Consider the following 21,231-nt stretch of genomic DNA (forward strand, 5'->3'; position numbering starts at 1 on the left):
TCTAGAAGCAGTACTTTGGCATGTTCTTTCCAGTGATCGAACAACTTAATTACTACATGTAGTTAATTAACTTGAACGAGGAAGAGGCCAGTCAGGCCGTAATGAACATGTTATGCTTAGAATTGTGTAAAAAACAAATATTTGTAAAGTCAGAAAATTGATATAATCATGAGTGTAAAGTCAAACAACCTAAAATTCGAAAATATTTGTTCAGAGTATTCCACAGAGCCCACATTTATCATAATTGTTGGGATGGTCCAACTAATTAATTGTACTTCATCACCTAGCTTGGTTAAACCTATTTGGTATTCTCGGAATCTCAGTCGAACAGGTAAAGTTTCCTCTGGTTGCGACGGCAATGCCGCTAGCGACTAATAGCCAAAGAAAATACACCATTTTCATTGGCAGCCACCAACCACGTGCCGACTATAAGACTTTTTTTTTTTGGTGGACAGCGTAGCCTAGCCACATGCGAAAATGATTTTACGTAATGAAGCCCGTCAGGGAAAATGTTCTTTGCCCGTCTGTAAAGATATTTTACATATAGCTAATATTATATTGTTGGTTGCCTGTAATGATTTGGTGCCAATTTTGAAAACTAAGTAGGTTGGTCGTATTTCATAAGAAATCCTAGGTAAAAGAACCATTGGACTCCCACAATCATATATATGAAAATTGTAGGTGATTAGCACGGCACAAACCAAACTTCACAATTCAGACTGTATGACTATCGAAAATTGCATTTCCGAATCATGATTATCTAAGATATTATTAAGATATATCTTAAGATAGCTCGAAAATGACATCTCATGCCTCACGATCGTGTTGCGACACTTTGCTCGAGCGAAATGAAAACACAATACCTAAGTAACATTCTTCAAAACAACGCCTTTAATTAATACGGAATGTATTTATCCACCAATATCGTCAATTTGAAAGGTCTATTCTGAATTTCCATTAGGCTTGATTGCACTCGATAAAATTGTGAAGAACGCACTCGTTATATTGACTTGACTTTGTTCCCACGTGCAATAGGGTCAATTTGCTAAGCTAGTTGAATAGAAAACCTGCTCTATATATATATATATATGTATATATATATGTATATATATATATACATATATATGTATATATATATATACATATATATGTATATACATATGTATATATATATATATATACATATGTATATATATATATATAATCAATATTGATATACTTTAATTTATTATTAGGTTTGTAGTACATCTTATCACAAACGGTGTGAAACAAACAACAAAAAAGAAAACCTATGTGTTTGCACGACCCCACAAAAAAAAGGAAGCGAGGTTAGATATTAGTCAAGTCATATGGCTTTAAACAAAAGATAAGATATGTTCCAAGAATAAATGCTTAATTATGATTCCTTTATTCTGACTAGGGAAGCCCACTTGACATCCACTTGAAAGGAACTTACATTATATCTGCATGTACTTATTGAAGAAACAGGTCGAGTAGATTATGGGTCAGACTATAGGGCAACATCATGAACAAAATTGTCTAGTTCTATTCTACTTCCTCCATTTCACAATGTAAGTCATTTTAGCATTTCCGATATTCATATTGATGTTAATGAATGTAGACATATATATCTATCTAGATTCATTAACATCAATATGAATGTGAAGAATGCTAGAATGACTTATATTGTGAAACGGAGGGAGTACATCATGAAAGAAAAGCAAGCAAAAGTATGCATGTTCATGGCAAATGTGACATTGTTTACAAGCTAGACAAAGTCTTGTCTTTGCAAAATTATAATTAACACCCAAAAAGTGCTTGGTGGTCATTGTTTCCAAGTAATGGATTAAAGTCTACGGCTAGAATACCATTCTAAATACCACTACAGAGTAATAAGTCCTTGCATAGTAATATAGGCTGTGTTCTTTTCATTAAGTTGGCAACTTCTCCACTTCACATGCAAAATGGGGTGGCTCATTAGCACATAATTAATTAAAATAAGTAAAAAGAACTCTAAAAATGAATTAATATAATTTTTAAAATAACTTACATGGAAAACAATGGAATAGAAGTTGGGGAAATAGGGGAAGAACACATCCATAATTGTCTTATTGGAGCCATGATGGTATTTAGTTATAACCTTTTATTTCCTTCTACTTAACACTTCATTGTAAGTTTGTAACCCCCTTTATTATTCCTCCTCTCTTTGTTCTTGCTCCACTAATATGAACTAATATGAACATAGTAAACACACACGATGTTATATGATCAAGGGCATCCAATTTCTAGAAGAATTTGCATAGCACATATTTTAGGTCATATACTGCTTTTTTTTTTTTGAACATTGGTCATATACTACTCGAGAGGTGATACTCATAAATTTGTCTATTTTTTTTTAATTGAGATATTGTTAGATAGTACTGGGATTGTATGATACTATAGATTTTACGTATGATTTCTGTCGTATAAATAAATTTAGGCTTAAAACAAAAAATTAAAATTTGAACACCAGTACCATGATAGAAAGTTCGTCGCAAAGTTAATTGCCGAACGAAATAATCACCACTAAAGTTAAACTGTCGCGTGATTTTGCCGAAAGCAATTCGGAGACCGAGAGAATACGCATAGATTTGGAGGCTGTAAAAGTCAACGGGCTGTGCGAGAGATGTGGCCAAGAAAAGCAGGCGAAGAAACCGAGGCGTTGAAAGCATCCGGGCCCCCCTCTCCTCTCCCGTGGGCCCCACTCTTTATTTAACGCGCAAATTAAAGCGAAGCGGGCCGCGGTCAGCCCATTGGGACGAGACGACGAAAGCGACCGCTCACCCGCGCCTTTGACCAGCGCCAGTGAAATCATCCTCATCCGGCCAGACATGTGGGCCCCACCTCCCGACACCACAATTAAAGCGGAATTTATTGCCCCACTTTGACTTCCCCACAGAGCTCGGCAAAAGAAAATTCAACCAAACGATTAAGATTTTGCTCGGTAAAATTTGCTTTCTCATTTAATATTAGTACAACCAGTAGTAGGAGCAGCAGTAAAAAGTAAAAACTCATTTACACAAGGGGCTAACGATTTTTGCTAATTAATTAATTAAACAAGCGGCGGCGGCGGCGGCGAGTGGCGGTGGTCGCCCTCGTAGGTGACGACGAGGGTGGCGGGGTCGTCGGCGGCGCGCTCGACGTGCTTCCGGGCGGGGCAACCCTTGACGGTGCTGCACCGGTAGTAGCCGCGCGGGTAGGGGGACCCCTTGATCGGCTTCTGCCCGTACTTGCGCCACGAGTACTCGTCGGCGGGGATGTCCGCCACCCGCGCGCTCGCCGCCGCCACGCGCACCGTGCGCCGAACCCGCTGCTTCCGCTTCTTGGAGCAGTGGCACCCGCCGTGCGCGTGCGCGTGGCCTGCGCCGTGGCCGTGGCCGTCGCCGGCGGCGGCGCAGGGCGGGTGCGGGTGCTTGCGCTTGACGCCGCCGGCGAGCGGGGGCTTCCCGGAGGAGACCAGGCTCCGGCCCTTGGACACGCTGCCGTCTCCGCCGGCGGTGACCGACGAGAAGAACGACGTCGAGGTCACCGACGCCGCCGCGACCTTGGCGGGATTCGTGAAGTCCAGCGTCAGGCTCTTCACGGCGGCCGCCGGCTGCGTCGTCACCGGCGGGAGAGGCGGCGAGACAGGAGACGACGACGGTGACGCCGACGCCGCCGCGGCAGCCGCCTCCGCAGCTGCCGCTCCGACGACAGGGCCACGGCGGAAGCGGGCGTGGCCGGTCCGGTCAAGAATCGAGATCACCTTCCTGAACCTGGACACCGCCTGGTCCGCGATCTCCCCCAGCGGCGGCGAAGACTGCTTCTCCTGCGGGCGGCGGCGGTGGTGGTGCTCCCCCCCGGCGGAGAGCGACGAGACGAGCAGCTCGAGGCTGCGGAGCCCCGCGGCGGCGGCCTCCTGGAAAGCGAGCTGCTCCGTCTCCACGGACGGGCGGCAGCCGCCGCGCGGGCTGAAGCCCATGAGGTCCACGGCCATGGGTCGCCGGAGACGGAGGCGAGAGCGCGCGCGCCGCTGCTGCGTTTGCCGGTGGAGGAGGAGGAGGTGCTTGAGTTGGGTTGGGTGGTGAGTTGAGGGTGAGATTGTGAGGTGGGAACGGGGTTGGGGTGGGGGAGATGGGTTTTATAAGTGGAAATGGTGGTGGGGACTGGGGAGGGAGGAAGACGAAGAGGAGTTGGATAGACGCGAGGGAAGTCAATGAGGTGGTTTATCTTTTTCTATCCTTTTTTATGTTTAGCACCTTGAGGAAGATGGGAATTTCATTTTGGCACGTTTTGATAAATGTGAGGATTTTTTTTTCTCTGTTGGATAAAAATTGGGAGCATAGACAATTGGATGACATATGTTGTAGCTAAATGTGCCTTTTGATTTGAAGAATTGTTATAACTGGGTTGATGAAACCTCTATTTTTTTTACTAAGCATTCTAGTGAACAATGTAACTATATTTTTTATTGATAAAGCACGTTGAATGGCTTCCAAAAGGAAATGTGGCATTAATAATTTGCCACGTAACTAGAACTTGTTTTTGGAAATTCATAGCTTAAATTTGTTTTTGCTAACTATGAAATGATATTGTTTTCAAATTGTTGTTATTATGGATTTTTTTACCGTCCTTTTTATTTTATAACTTTATACTTTTCTTTAGTACACATTAGTCCTTACATTATTATTTTTGGAAAGATTTGACACCGAATTGTTCTTAAGGAAATAACATTTTGTCTTCCACCGTCGATCAATCATGATGATAAGATATTGAATAATATTTTAAATGCGATACACAATTTTATACGGTCACCCACCTTTAGCGCTTATGCGGCACAATCGGACACTTATATGGAATAGTCAACCACTTACGTTGCTTGGGTGGTATAAGGTTGGAGCACACTGAACAATGTTTTGATAAGCGGTATGCGGTTCATGCTGTCACCCCCACCTTGTAGCGTTTAGGCGGCATAATTGGACGCTTATATGGTATAGTCGACCGCTTACGCTGCTTAGGCGGTACAAGGTTGGAGCACATGTTTATTGTATGTGTTCTTTATACGCGGTCTTGTAGACTTTTATTTTTTCAAAAAAAAAACACCAAAAGATTCACTCGTCCCTTTTCTCCAATGAAAAAAATCCTTGTTAGATGAATTAGTTGTTTTATGTATCGTATTTGCCTCTATTTTTTTAAACTCAAGCAACGCTGCACTTTGCTCACATGGTTACCCTTTATAATTTCAGAAGAATTTTGTGCTTTGGTTGTAAAAGTTGCATCAAATTGAGCACCCATGACCAAATGGTGGGATCCCCGTTATTGAACGGGTGGACTTTTGGAACGAGGATAGAATACTCACCACTCCACAATTTTATATGTATTTTTTTAATTTTTCTTCATGTTTTGGTAGGAGAGTGGAGATGTGTAATGTGACTTGCCTTCAAAGTCAAACCTTTGAAACTTGTGGCGAGAGGTTCCTAGAAACATGATGTGCATAATTAAAAAGAGAATAACCATCATGATTATCTCCATTTGGGGCATCCACTTTTAAGATAAATAGTATATGTGTGCTGCTAGCAGCTGCTTTGATTTTGATTACTTGTTTATTGGGGTCAGATTTTGATTACTTGTTTATTGGGGTCAGAGGTTCCATGTGCTTTCTTTGATTAGTATACCCACTCCGGTCAGGAATTTTATTAGAATTTTGACCACCAATTTCTTTAAGTATATTCAAACGTAGATCAAATTGTAACACTAGTGTCATGAAAATATAACTGATAAAAAAAATTGATGGTTGAAGTTTTGAAAGTTTTACTCCAACTACATATAAAATGGCAATTTTTTTTTTGTCCAGATGAAGTAGGAGTAGTTCACATTTGTTTGATTCTTATCTCTGTTTGACAATTTTGCCTCAACAGTCCATGAACTTAACCATTGACTTTAGTTGTTATTTGTCATAGTGCTGAACCGGTCAGCTATCTTACTTGCAGCTAGAAGCCAAGAGCTACAACAAAGTCCTTAATTGGCCCTAATCACAATTCAACATCCTCTCAATTGTTTCAAAAACAATTCAACACTCACTCTCCTCCCAAAAAACAACGTGCTACACCAACTAAATACAAACAAGAGAAATCAATGAAACGTATACCTCGAAATGAGAACCTTAGACAAGGAACAGTGTCTGAATTGGATTGTGAAGCTGACCTAAAATAGTGGTAGGGTCAAGGTCAACTAAAGCTAAAGCTTGATTAGCCATTGACCGCGCAATTTCCTCACTCTGTGCATTGTCCCTTCTTTGCAAGTGCATGTATGTATCGCTTTTATCAAGTTGATTTTGTTTAACCAATCCTTTTTAGGGCCTACGAGAATATAATACACCTACCTAGCTAGGCTAAGTAAGATACTTCCTGTTACTTATTTAATATTTAGATGTAGTTTTTTTTTCCGAAGAAACGTTTAAGAACGTGCGTAATCAGATTTCAAAATCTTAACTCACTAATACATAAGATATAGTTGGATGTGATATTTAGAATAACATTAGTAGAATTGGCATGGCATGGAAATTATTTTTTTTGAATGATATTCTCAATATTGCATATAATTAGAAGACAAACATGAAATTTGAGCATAACTCAAATGTAAGTGTAGGCAAATCATAGTGTAAAACCAATTTGACTATTATTTTTAAATATGTGGCACCATAAATATAGGTATACCTTTAATTTTTTGAGATGTTTATAGGACTAAGATGTAGGTGTACGCATGTGAATATAAGCGTGTTGGAATTAATAGATGGGCTAAGGCCCATTCGAAGATTAATTCTTTGGAAAATCACAAAAGCCCACTTCATGGGATGACATGCATGTGCAGTTTAGTACCACCTTGGTTATTCTAGGAGAGGGGGACCTCCTTAAAAGGGAGGATGCCCTCCTAGCCACTTGAAGCATGTGTGATGGAGAGAAGAGGGGAAACACACGTGCGCGCTCGCTCGCCTGGCAGGTTAGGCGGCGCGTGCACGACGTACGCGTCGAATGGTCCGCAAAATTGGCTCCTCACCCTTGCGCAGATGCAGCCTCCTTTTGCAGTTTTGTTTTGCTGCAGGAAATTCGGATTTGTTTTGTTTTGGAAACATTCCGAAAAATCCGGTGCGTGAAAACAGCGTGGAGTATGGATAAATTACACGCAACTTATCCGGTTTGGTTACGTGGGCACTCTGATCAAGCGACCTATCTCTATATAAACCGAGCCGCCGCCTTCATGCAACACACGCGAAATCAATCTAGAGTTTGCCTACTACTCTGTACTGCGCCGTCGCTCGTAGACTACTCCATCCCGTTCGCCGGCGTGCACCGGCGATCAGGAGAGCAGGTCTCCGGAACCTCTGCCTTCGACGTCCTGCACCGGGAGAAGGCGGCAATAAGGTTTTTGGGAAGCGCTTCGCGCGACTGCTCCCTGTTCGTCCACGACGCTCGTCTTCCTCTCCGCTCGCGTGCTGCGCGCCTTCGTCGACGCCCGAAACCGCGAGTTGCCGAGCAACCGGTCTTTCCGTCACCTCGGTACGTGTTCGACATGTTGCACATATTTGATCTATTCATGTTTTACTGCTTAGTTTACATGTGTAGATCTAATGATGCGTTAAATCTAATTTACATCTGCAATGTCATGATTTATTTATGGAATAAATTAAATTATTATGTGCTTATAATTTCAACAAAGCGTTTGTATTTGCATTGTGTTTTAAGGAAAATCATAAAAAAAAAGTATATTTTAGAGTGTATCAAGGCCGTATCGATTTGATTTGAGCATCTTTAATTTCTTTATTTCGTTTATAAAAATACTTAATTTCTTATTAACTAGTGGTACTTTATGAGGGAGCTAGGAGATAAGTCAAATCTGATGGATAGTGCAGCTCAACTTGTGCAAGTGCTAAGTAAAGCCCGGCATATGATCATGAGCTTTTGCAGAAGCTGCGATCCAAGTCAGAAGCGCATGCAACTGGGGGCTAATGCGATCGCTTTGCGTTTTTATTTGCCTTGTTAATGAGTTTATTAATTAATCCAAAGCAGGATCCGGGAAAGAGGATGGAGAGACGGAGATGGAAGAGTCGTAGTAATAATAATTAAAGTGCAGAAACGCATGACGTCTGCAGTAACCACGCAACGTGTTGTATGACGTAGGCAGACTATGGGAGGGAGATGCATATGAAGGCATGATACAGATTGTTGACCATTGGTACCTCGTGGAGTAGTAGTCCCGGTCTCCCGCCCTAGGTTTGCGATTATCTTTTTGTTTTTTAACTTTAGTAGTACTCTACTAGAAAAATCATTTTCGTTGGCGGCTAAAAAAGGTTTTCGCAAGCTGCCAGACACGTCGCATGTGAAAATCCGGTATTTTCGCAGTCGAACGTCTCGACCGCCTGCGAAAATCAACATTCCAGGTGGCCAGGTTATATCGTCCGCCTGGAAAAATCAATTTTAGTATGCGGCTTGGTTATACAGTCCGCTTGAAAAAATCATTTTTCAGTGATAAAAAAAATCCGCAGCGTACACTGCTCCTCATCCAGGCATCGAATCTCAATCAAACCCCAAGTTTAATCACAAAACTTTCATAGTATTCACATTCACAAATTCGATTCCAAATTCACAAATTGCATCGCACACTAGATCTGGGAGGGAAGGGAAAAGGACTGGAGGAGCAGTAGGAGATGGAGGCCGGGAGCCGAGCCTGACCGTGGATGCTGCCTGGCGTCGTCGTTGTCGCAACCCTCAGCCGTCGACACTGTCGCACGCTTGGGAAGAGCACCGCCCGTGCCGGATCTAGTGCTCTCGAGCACAGTCGGTTAGGGTATTAGGAGGGAGAGGGAGGGGAGCTGCACCGCCATCGCCCTCCCCTCCAGCCGCGCTGCCTCTGACGCCCTTCCCCTACCGGATCTAGGAGGGAGAGGGAGAGGGAGAGGGAGAGGGAGAGGGAGGCGAGAGGAGTCGCACGGCCGCCACACCTCTAGCCACGCCGCCACCGTTGCCCCTCCCTCCCACTGGATCTGGTGCTCTCAAGCACAGTCGGTTAGGGTTTTGGGAGGGAGAGGGAGGGGAGCCACACTGCCGCCGCAGGCGCTCCTCCCTCCCGCCGGATCTGGGAGGGAGAGGGAGGGGAGAGGATCCGCACCGCCACCGACGCCCCTCCCCTCCACCAGATCTGGGAGGGAGAGGGAGGGAGCCACACTACCGCCACCGTCATCCCCTCCTCCGGCCATTCCGCCATCGGAACCTCTCCCCTTTGCAGGATCTGGGAGGGAAGGAAGGGGAGCCGGAGGGAGAGGGAGGGGAGGGGCCAGCACCGGCGCCGCCACGTGTCCGGTAGAGGGGAAGGGAGAGGGAGATGGGAAGGAGAGGAAAGTGAGGGAGAGGGAGAGAAGTGAAGGATGCCGCTGGGACTTTATCAAATTTTATAGTGTTATCGTATTTTTGCAGGCGGATCACTTAAGGTCCCGCTTGCAAAAATCATTTTTTTCCAAGCGAACCTCTTAAGGGGGTCCGCCTGAATTTGAACCATGCCACACAAATTTTGCAAAATTTGTGATATGCCACCCTGACCCACATGTCATTGACTCATGTGGGTCCTACATGTCATTGAGATACGGGTGGCATATCTCAAATTTTGCAAATATAGGGCATGGTTCCAACAAACCCTAAAAATAATGTTATTTTTATAGGCGGATCTCTTAAGGGGTTCGTCTGAAAAATTGATTTTTTTGTAGGCGGGGCTAAATTTAGAGGTTCTTTAGGTATTTTCACAAAAAGGCTATAAGAGAGTATCTTTTTGTCCTCCTAGAAAAATAAAAGGCCAAACGTTGGTCAAAATCGTTTTTTCTAGTAGAGTTGTCATGTTTTCTCGCATTTAATTGTTTTGATTGGCTGTGAAAATGGTGAGGGGGTAGTTGTTGAAGTAGTCCGTTTGAGTTCAAAATATGTTATGTTTGATTATTTTCATGGCTTTGAAATTGTGTAACTTTGATCATAAATTTATAATGTAACAAAAAAATGTGTTAAAGCGTACTTGGATTGCGCGATAACTAAAAACACTTCTCACATATATATCCCACTGTTGATGCGAAAAACACACACTGGCCTAGAAGATCTGCTTAACTTCAGTGCAAGTCCAAAATCTTGCCTTTAGGTTCGTGAGTGTGCCAGTTGATTTGATCCTGCAATCAACAAGAAATAAAGACAAAAGAAACCGCGGTTAAATCCATAAACGATAGCCGATCGGCCAGCCGCCGATGACATATCATTTATTTACAAGCCGATGTCATATGTGAATCGATCGGCAGTTATAAATAAGTAAGGTAAGACTAAATCTACTCGATCGGCTGTAGATATTAACACTATATAATCTTTCTGTTGATGTATATTTAAACCAAGTGATTGCGATAGATCGGTCATCGTGCCGAGACAGTATAAATCACTTAAATCGAAATATACATTAACATGAAGATTATAAACGCTTATAGCATAGCCGATCAGATAGATCTGGCATGTATCAGCTAGTACTCCGATACCACTCTATGTTAAGATATTAAAACAGATAGAATATATCAAACAAAAGCCTAATATACTTTATTGAGATAAGATCTTAATATAAATGGCAGACAGCATATCAATCAAGCATATAAAACATAAAGCTAAGTCAGGTAAGATCGGCTGAAACCCCAATACTATCTCTCTCGATGATCATAAAACAAGCCAGATATCATAATTATAAATATCACTTAATAGATCGAACTCAACCGATGCAGCATTAAACATAAAGACAAGTATGAGATCTAAGCAAGGTGATGAAAACCTATAAGAGATGGTGGATACATGATACAACCTAAATTAATAACAAAACATAACTCTACCAATTGCTTCCTAACAATAAGAACCAGCCGATAACAAGTTATATAACGCAACTAGCATAGATTGTAACATGTGTGTGATAACTCGATGGATTACATAAACAAGGTTAAAGTATCATAAAGATGGAAGCATTAACCCCGATAATGCAAGCTGCCATAACAAGCTTTACCTCTAGTTGAAGATCGAAATCGATGCAGCTCAACCCGAAAGCAAGAACTCGTCGAAATAAACGAAAGTAAAAAAGGGTGGCGATGCGCCGAGATTGTATTGAACGATTGTTGTCTGTTTACATGGGTTCGGGTCATATTTATACCCGAGATACAAAACATGTCCTTGCCGGACACGACACTTATCACTAACAAACTCTAAGATACCATAAGTCTTTGCGGCAGACTTTTGCCCAAACATATCTATAAGGAAATTATACAAAATACCCTAATTAATAGATACAATTGCCTTTCCAGGACTCAATCCGTACGTGGCAATCCGTATGAAGCACTTTGACTCAACCTGATGATATGTACCGAGTTGTGTTGTAAGAATCGGCTCAATCTGCTAACCTTGTCCGACCCAAACTCTGCCGATCCTGTCCATAGCCGATTCGGACTCCAACCGATTCCCACTCTGTTTTCGATACGATTTATCCTGTGGATTCCGCTTCGATCCCATCTTTATCTCCGATATTGCAATTAACACCTACCCTACCACCAAGTCCCGAACCCTCAAACATAAAAGGGAAAATATTAAATCACAATTAACTATGTTTTGATTAAAAAAATGACGCGGAGCCATATTCTAGCTCTTCCCTTATCATTCTTGATCAAATTAAATAGTCTTTACAATAACACAGAAATTTGACAGCATATATTATTTCATCATATACTTCCTCACAAACATACATAGCTAAATTAGACCTTATAAGGAGAAAATATCAAAAACCCATAATAACTCAATGTTTGCAAAGGATTGATGTTCGAGTGAACATTTTTCCATGTGTTTCTCGGTACCTCTCTGGCTGTTACATTTTCTTTAGAGGCATATTGTTATCTCTGGACAATGCAATTGGATAAGGTGCCAACATGTTTCCATAGAAAAACTATTTAACTACTATATTTTGATTAAAAACATGTCATATTCACTACAATTTTGGAATCAATTCATAATTGAGCCAGACATAGGGCCAATCACCTACAACAACAGTGTTAAGCAAGACAAACAGAAGAAAACCCATGAGTAGTAATCCAATAAAATATAGAAGCATTGTCTTTGAACGTTCATCACATTTAAATTATACATTTTTTTTAGAGAAGGGTATTTTTTACCCGGCCTCTACATCCAACCGGATATATACGGCCATTGAAATAGGGAACTTAGCCCCGCGAACAACCCAACCTGAAATTCGCTCCATAGGAGATTTGAACTCAGGACCATGGGGTACTACTCAGGTCACTATAACCACTAGGCTACATGCTCTTTCGTACATTTAAATTATACATCCAATTTACGATCCATTTTCGCCGTTGTATTCCTTTACTTACATGAACCATTGATTGTACATGATGCTGATATGTAATAACCAATGTCATAATAATTTTTCAAGCATTTCTCATCATATTTTATGGTGTCAAATATCACCGAGATGATATTTCCTCCAATTTTGTAAACTATATGCAATTAAACCTATTAGAGGGATGTCCAGCTTGACATTATAATAAAATACATTCATCAGCGGTAAAAATCGAGATTGCTTATGGAAAGAAAGAGTGCCAATGAACATTCAATTAGAATAAAGGAAAACATCTTACTTTTAATTTAGATTTTGATGTGTTTTTGAAACAAACTAATATATGCATCCCCGCACACGAATGCATGCGCGGGATACTTTCCTAGTTAATTGGTGAAAAAGGAAGGGTGAAAAGTCATATCTGATTGGTCGGGCTAAGTATACCTAGCCCAGTTTTCAGTTAATCAAGAAGTTTCGTAAAACTTGAATACAAATGAGTCGAAGTGGTACAATAAAACTTAAATGCAAAGAAACCATCTATTCTCTTCTGTTTTGTTCGGTTCATTCAATGTACTGTTGGTCTGTTGGAAGCTTTGCTTTGAAGATGTTAATCGGGACAGTTGAACAACCAAACTAATTGATCATCAACATGGACAAAACCTGGGTGTGTTGTCAACCTTATCTTGTCCTACAACAATATGAGATTTGGGGCTTTACTTGGCTGTGCTTGTCCACAAATGGTTAGTCGCTTCCTGGCCCGCAACTAGGAAGAGGGCTTCTTAATTTCATCTTGGTTTAAAGGAGATGAATGAAACATTGTTTTCTTCTTCTATAATGGAGCCATGTTAGGAAGCAACTTACTTCTAAACCATTAAGATCACTTTGGCAGCTCACATTTATGACCCAAGTTTTGTATGGAAGGTATAAAGCATGGCGAACACATGGTTATAGTTTGATTTTTTTTTTTAACAAGAGAAATAGAATGACCGCCTCTCTGCACCAATTAAAATACACATGCGAGATGTGTATATGGACATAAAGATTTGAACCTTGATGAATGAAACCAAACAACCATAACTTCATGTTCACACCAGTAGTTATATTTTGACATTCTTCGTAATGTATATATGCATCACGAGAGAATCAAAGAATGGTGCCCATTTACAACTAGGGTGACGCTCCAGTGCTTTCTACTTGCAGTATTCTACTGCAAGTAGAATTAATCTCAACCGTATATTTTAAAGGGTATATTAGTAATCTCTTAATACAGATTAGGGGTAATTTTGATATGCGATGTTTCTCTTTCTCGGTCGCTTGTTCGCATCAGGTTGCGTTGCCCCGAGCCCCCGACGCCGCATCAGCTATCGGTATTCCCCGTAAAAAAAAGGTTATCGCTATGAGCTGAGCTCGCGTATCAGCTTGTCGTTGCGAGTTGAGCTGTTTAGACGCATAATCCGCATGAGCTATCCCATCTCGATTTCGTACTGGTGATATTTGATCTGCCCTGCGCGTCTGCTCGTTACGTTGGGTGCTCTTGAGCTTGGTAAGTAAAGTGGTGCCGTGTCGGGTGTGAGGTTTTTGGCATGCCCGCTGGGGCGAGGTCATGGCTCGCCAACCTGCATGGCTGCGTGTGCGGTTCGGCGGCGGTGGCGTCGCCAGGGAGGAGGCGGGGCTCAAGATCCTGGCGTTCGAGGTGGCGGCGGCCATGTCGCGGCTCGTGTCGCTCTACTGCTCGTTGTCTGACGTGGAGATCAGGAGGCTCCGCGTGGACACGCTGCGCGCCGAGGGCGTTGCGCGCATCACGTCTACGGACCAGTCGCTCCTGCTCTGGCTCGCGTGTGGCGAGGTCGTGGCGGACCTCGACCGCGCCGCCGGCAGCGCTGCGCGGTTCGGGACGCGGTGCTGCACGGCGCGCCGTTCCTGCACGATTTTCGACCGTGTCTAGGCCGAGGCGAAGTGGGGGAACGGACTCGCGCGGCTGGACGCGACGGTTGGGTTCTATAGGGGCGCGACGAAGCAGTTCAGGAAGATGGAGCGGCACGTGGCCGCGACGACGAAGCTGTACGCGGAGATGGACGCACCCAGCGAGCTGGAGAAGGCAGCGAGGGTGGGGGAGGCGACAACGCTGGATGGGGAGGAGACACCAGGACAGGCGACGGAGGCGGGAGTGAGAGACAGCGACGGAGGCGGGATGGAGGGGATCAGCCGATGAAGGAGAGGGATGGACGGGAATTATACTGATAAATTACGATAATACCCTACGAAAATTATTATCTCTTGACAAATATACCCTTCCACATTTCTACCGCCACTAACTCTAATGGGAGTAGAACTAGATCTCAACCCTACGATTAAACACGATCAACGGCTTAGATTACTTTCTACTGCAAGTAGAAAGCACCGGAGCGGGGCTCTTACAACTAAACTTGGAGGGCTTAGAGCCATGATCTCTTCTACTAAATGACTATTCCTTTCGAGAGGAACTTCTTCTCCTCCAAATCACTGGTGTGTTGCCTCTCTAATCTATCTATACATCTAATGTTGGATGTTATGTCATCATCTGATTGGTCCACGTGGTGCCTATAAAGATAAATTCGAGTTGTCAGGGACAAAAATAAAAAGAATCCAAAACCATATATGGAAGAATCTGGCACCGTGCTGCGTGACTTGCGGGCTGCGGCTGGCTGGCACAAGCAGAAGTGTGGGCAGCTTGGTCTGTATGGGTCTGGTGTAGTGCTAAGGGTGTGTTTGGTTGGAGGAATATCTTAGATGGGAGATGATGATCCAGTTTTAATTTAGTATGTCTAGGTGGTGGGCAAGGATGGATAATACGGCCCGGAGAGAGAACATTCCACAGAGATGCTGGATGAGGATATCCACAATTGCTAATCTTGATCATTAGTAATTGATTAGCAATAATTAATGTATTTTGTTGTTAGTTAGTAATTAACTTATCAAAATTAGGGTTGATTAGATATAATTAGTCTATTCTGTTATTAATTAGTATAAATTATGTCTATATCAATGATAATTAACATATTTTATTATTAATTAATATGTTATTGTTTTCATTCAATCCATTCTCATCCACCTGACCAATCAAGAAGCTGGATCCATATCCACACAACTAAACAAATAACTGGAGCACCACATCCTTGCAAGTATGGATGACCATATCCTATCCAATATACCTATGAACCAAACTGCACACGTTAAATGGGCCAATTGGCCTAGCAGACAGCATGACAGGGGAAGAAGAAAGAAAAATATAAATCAATTTTAGATTCAGGCATATACTAGAAAATAAGCAGCAACGTTGTGAGAATATGTGTTTTTGCTGTGTTTTTTAAAAGAAAATTAGCAGCAGAAATAAGCATAACTAAGAAAGAAAAGTGCAACTGTTCCTATTGAAATTATCGATTTGCTCTAACTTTAGCTAGAAATTTTAGAAAACATAAAAATAATTAAGGATTTCATTAAAAAATACACCTTTATTTCTCAGATATGTCTATCCTCAATTGTCAAACACATTCAAAATTCACTTTGTACAAGTAAAACTACATGTCAATTAACACAATACTCCCACTACTTTCAAATGTATGATCTTTACATAAGTTTAAATGGGAAATAAAGAAGTTCTAAGAAAACATACAAAATTCAGTGTCAGTAGGCTTCAGCCATGCTTTACTGGGTTGTGAGCATGCGTAGGAAACTTCGATGTTATCACCAACCAATTGAAGCAAGTAATGATTTTGAAAATTTTTCATGTAACGAAAGCTGTACATATTCATCAATAGGGGAAAAATGGCAGAAAGTGAAAGAGCTACCGTAGTACATGTTATTTCACTCTCCAATTTGTTTAAAATTAATCACCTATAATACTAGGTAGAAAAAATCTTGTAAAGGCTGAGGGATGATTTTTTTTTTCATATTCACAAGTGACATATGCATAAGATAAAAAAAAATAAATGTAAAACTAAATGGATAAATGCATATTTGAAGGAAACCAGTATTCTATAAATAAATGGAGAAACTCAAACTGTTGTTCTAATCGAGTTCAGTTTCAACAGGCCATCTGGGAATTATTTTTTGATTGACATGGGCTCATATATTTTGTTTTAATTTTTAAATTATTAAATTTTGCTTCATATGCCATGTTAGATGAAAACCGAGTCAAATTAGCCACTTCATTCAAAACAAAATTAGCCGCATAGCGTGCTACGTGGGCTAAAACCACTATCCAAACCACCTTGGGACCTATATTACACCGGTTTTGACAGTCCAACGGTATCTGGTATTGCGGTTTAAGGGCGAAAATCGAACTAGCTGTCAAGTTAAGGGACCTAAAATGAACTTATTCCTTTCAAAAACGAAAGAAAACAAATCAGCCCAGAAGCAAACTGGGCCTGGCAAAGCTTCGTCTCGAGCCCTATGTGTCAGAAGGATGGACTCAATCGTCCTTTTAGGTCATGGCCCAGCATCCTGCATAGTATACCTGAGTCATCGATGGGAGCTAGGCTCGAGGGAAATTTAACTATTTGCCACTCTTGTGACATGGCAATTAACGATTTGCCACGCTCTGTCAATGACACGTGGGCCCTCATGTGTCTATGACATGTGGGCCTAGTGGCAAATCGTTAAGGACCATTCGTAAGAGTGGCAAATAGTTAAAAGCCCCTAGGCTCGATGTCTCCTCCCTCCCGACCTCTCCACTCTCCCCGACGCCGCCGCTTCCCCCAGATCGGCGGCGAGCTGCCAGCTGGGGATGCGCCCTCTCTGCTGCCGGAGACGGCGACGGCGACGGCCAGGCGGCGGGAAACTTGACCAGCACGGCCAGATCGACGGCGCCCTCGACGTGGGGTGGAGAGCAGGTACGCCACGCACCTCTACTCCTCCTATGTCGCTCTGCGCGCTGTTCTTTGGCTCCGACTGAATCCATCCGGTTATGAGTTTTGTACCATATCGCCCATTCTGAGACAACACCACCTGTTTATTAGCTTGATTTGATTCTATTCCATCGCCACCCCAGAGTCACCCACCCCCACTGCAATGGGCAGCGGTAGGGCGTGTATCCGCCCTACCGTTCCAGCTGCAAAAAAAAAAATGCAGTGAAAAGATCCCCTACTTTGGGGCACGGCAGGCGACCCCCTGCCGGCCAGCTGCAAAAAAAAAAAAAAATCGAGCTAATAAACATTAGACCCCCTGCCGAAAAAGATGCCCTATAGAGGCACACAGTCGGGTCTCTCGGTGGAGGCAGCGCTAGACACTAGCGCTTGGCTTTTTGAAATTTCTAACATTAGATTTTTTTTTTCTCTGTTGAACTCATTGCTTAGTCTGAGAGAAGCTTAATTTCTTAAAGAGGGCAGCTAGCCCACGGGATACCGTGGAAAAGTGAAGTCACGGAACAATTTTAATGTGTAATTAATTAGCGTACACCATACTGTACCACAGGTACCAGGTATCAGGTATCGGGTACTAGGTAGGTACTAGGTGCCAGGTATCACAAATATCGGGGGTATCGGGTACTAGTTAGGTACTAGGTGCCATGTATCACAAGTATCGGGTACCAGGTGTCACATGTATCAAGTACCAGATACCACAGGTACGAGGTGCCAGGTATCACAAGTATCAGGTAACAGCTGTCATACTGGTATCAGCATGGCGGTGGAGAAGAACACGAACACCCGCGCCGCCCACAGCATGGCGCTCCCCATTACGCATGCCTGCAGGTGCCGTCCAGCGGCAGCGCAGGTGGCACTGTGCCTGCAGGCGTCGGCGCGCGCGTGGTCGCGGACAAGCAAGGTGCTGGACCTCGACGCGCTGTCAACCCACGACGCCACTGCTACGGTCTTCTGTCGGCGTGCCCTTCCTCTGGGAGGAGGCGTCTAGGAGGCCTAAGGTTGTGGTCATGCCGGAAGACGTTGCGCCGCCGCTGCCCATTCCGGCTACCGCCGAGAGGACACCTGTTTCTCACGGCCGCGATGGCATTGTCCAGCAGCAGCGCAGCCGCTAGGTTGTTGTACCCTAGGGTCAAAGAGATAATCAGACGATCAGACGATGAAGATGAAAAGAAGCGAATTAATCGCGCATTTAGTTTCTCTCGTTGCAACGGGAAGACCGTGTAGTAGATTTTCTGTTTCTTAAAAGGAAAAATAATCTTATAAGAAACACCCAACTAGACATTAAGATATGGTAGCAGAGGAGATACATTAATGTTTTGATATGCCCTTATTGCTAGCAATGTCGCCGTAAGACGCAAAATTTTTAACCTCATTGCCAAGTTTTGACTGGATGCTAGTGATATGCCCTTATTGCTACAATGTCGCCGTACGATGCAAAATTTCTAACCTCATTGCCAAGTTTTGGTTGGATGCCAGTGAGAGATGATCTGGTAGATGAATAATTTTCTATCATACTCTACCGATTCTATTGTTAGCATGGTAACGCTTTGTCATTTATTCACTGAGTTTTGCCTTATATGTAGTTTTGTTTTTAATGGTAATTCTACTCTACTTAACAAATTAAATTCTCTGTGGATTAGGCTAGTGAACGTGCATAGAGAATTCGGCAAGCTAGAGATATGACAGTATATAGACTGATTATAAGTGGGATGCTAGAGGAGTAAGTCTATATCATTGGCAGATACACGAGCATTTTCTGAAATACAAAGTACTGAAAGGCACTCACCAGAGGAGTTCTTTTAAAGCCAGCAACATGATGAATTTATTCACGCTGCAAGACTATGACAGTAAAGGTTTGATTTAAAATCCAATATTTTCAGCCAGTTTTCTGAAGATTTGAACACCAAGCTTCCTAATGACTAGCAACAAGATTAGTTATAACCTCCGGGACAGGACCAAATTCATCCAGGAATTCAAAGGGTAAAATATACCATACTCTGCCCAAGTGCATGAAGAATCCAGCATTTTGAAGGGTCTTTATGATGCTCAGGGATTCATGTAAGCAATAATTTGTTATCCCTAAGGCAAATGGTTTTCCTCAACACTTTGTTTCTAAAATATATTTTAATTTTCTCAGAGTGCGATCAATCATGAATGCCAACGACGACCAGAAGCTGCACCTAGAGACAGAAGCTTCACACGCCAACCTTGGATGCTCGGAAGTTGTGATAGTTTTTCTGCACCTACATGAACTGGAAAGAGCTGCCCCTCGACCCTTGTCAAAAGCTTAAGGCAACATGAATCTCCCTTGACCTCCTCGATGGAACCCAACCAAGGGGTGGCACTGGATGTGGCGGCGCACATATATAGGATGAGGTGGAGATATGCTCATGTGAACACAGCTCTGGCCAGATCTACAGCAACCTCGCCACTGGCTTCCGGCGAGACCAGGTATGCCTAACTCCCTGGAGGACATTAAATCTTAGCTTTTTTTCAAACAAAAAAAGTTTTTTTAACTGTTCAACCTGGCTGGATGATTTGTCATCTTTTGCCTGTTGACTTAGGACAATAGGAGATGAAATACTGGGAATGTTTTCTGTGTTTTGCACGCAAATGGTTCATCACCCATCCATTTTGGTTGGAATCAGAATTCCTTGTTTCCTCTACAGCTTCAGGAGAAGTCCCCATCCTAGTTAAGGGCCAGCAATTTCTTGGAAACACGACTTTCATCTGTCTAATTTGTGGCCATAAGAAATAGTCAAGAGGTACCCAATATATGCTGTGCTTAAGATGAGTAGCATACAACATTTGATTGAACATATCGACTTGTTAAAATGGCAACAGAGGCACACATTATTTTTGTTCTCCTACAAACTGATGTTTTAATATGCCATGCTAATGGTCGCTTCGGAACAAAAGGAGTTTGCATTTTGCACTTCATAAAGTACACTTTGTTTCACTTCGCACCATATTCAACACGTACTTTCACTTTACACTAGTGCTTATTTATGTAAGTTTCACTTAACACCAGGATATACATGGACACTGGCAATGTATTTTGATGGAAATAAACAATTGCACTGGCCTTGCATTGCATGCATGATTAGCTATTGTCATTTCAAGTGTTTCTCAAACCAGTCAAGCATTAAGGCAAGAGATTGTTCAGCAGTTCTGACAGCAAACGGGTTGCTGCCGTTATATCTGCAAGCAAAGCCATGAGCCACTCCTGGAAAGATCCTGGCAAAGTAATCAACCTGCAACAAAGATGCAAACCATAAGAGGCTCTTCATAACTTGTTTCTTTTTTTAAAGAGTGGTTGTGTTTAAGAAACAATTGTAAACTTTTTTATTTGTGCTAGTGTTTGGACTTTTCATTAAGAGCAAGTTTAATAGTATAGCCTACTACTAGCTCCAAATCATTTATAGCCAATGTAATAGTTAATTCATACAATAATTACTTACTATACTATTAATATCTGGTCCCACCTGTCATACACTCGTTACGTCTTGGAGTCCGTGCTGCAGCTGGCTACAGATTTGTAGCCCGCTGCTCTTCTCTCTTCATTTATCTTTTTAAAATATACTTAAAGCTGGCTTAGCCTGCTATTGTACTTGTACCTGCTCTAATGTTACTAATTAGCTAGATCCAGAATTGCCTGTAGAAAATTATGAGACGCCACACAACCCAACGTGGGGGGGGCGATTATATTTATATAGCCAAATACAATAGAGATTACAACAAACTCTTAAATAAGAGATATATACATATACGAGAGATACTTAGACTATACAAATCTAATCTAATTCTAATACCCACCCACAGTCGAAGCGGGATTATCACGGACGCAAAGACTGGACCGAAACTCAGTAAATAACTGAACTGGTAAGCCTTTGGTCATAATATCAGCAAA

At 42.5% G+C, this 21,231-nt stretch overlaps 1 protein-coding gene across 1 annotated transcript; it reads right to left on the reverse strand.

The window, feature by feature from the left end:
* Nucleotides 1-2,974: 2,974 nt before the first annotated feature.
* Nucleotides 2,975-4,123, reverse strand: LOC9266399 (WRKY transcription factor WRKY51-like). Its single transcript, XM_015793305.3, has one exon. The coding sequence runs from the start codon at nucleotides 4,013-4,015 to the stop codon at nucleotides 3,092-3,094; it is 924 nt and encodes a 307-aa protein (XP_015648791.1). The 5' UTR covers nucleotides 4,016-4,123; the 3' UTR covers nucleotides 2,975-3,091.
* Between the last annotated feature and the right edge of the window lie 17,108 nt (nucleotides 4,124-21,231).

This window comes from Oryza sativa, chromosome 8 (assembly GCF_034140825.1).
Source record: "Oryza sativa Japonica Group chromosome 8, ASM3414082v1".
NCBI lineage: Eukaryota > Viridiplantae > Streptophyta > Magnoliopsida > Poales > Poaceae > Oryza > Oryza sativa.

Excerpts from the sequence above, each read along its gene's own strand:
- LOC9266399 (XM_015793305.3), bottom strand. The coding sequence starts at position 4,015 with ATGGCCGTGGACCTCATGGGCTTCAGCCCGCGCGGCGGCTGCCGCCCG.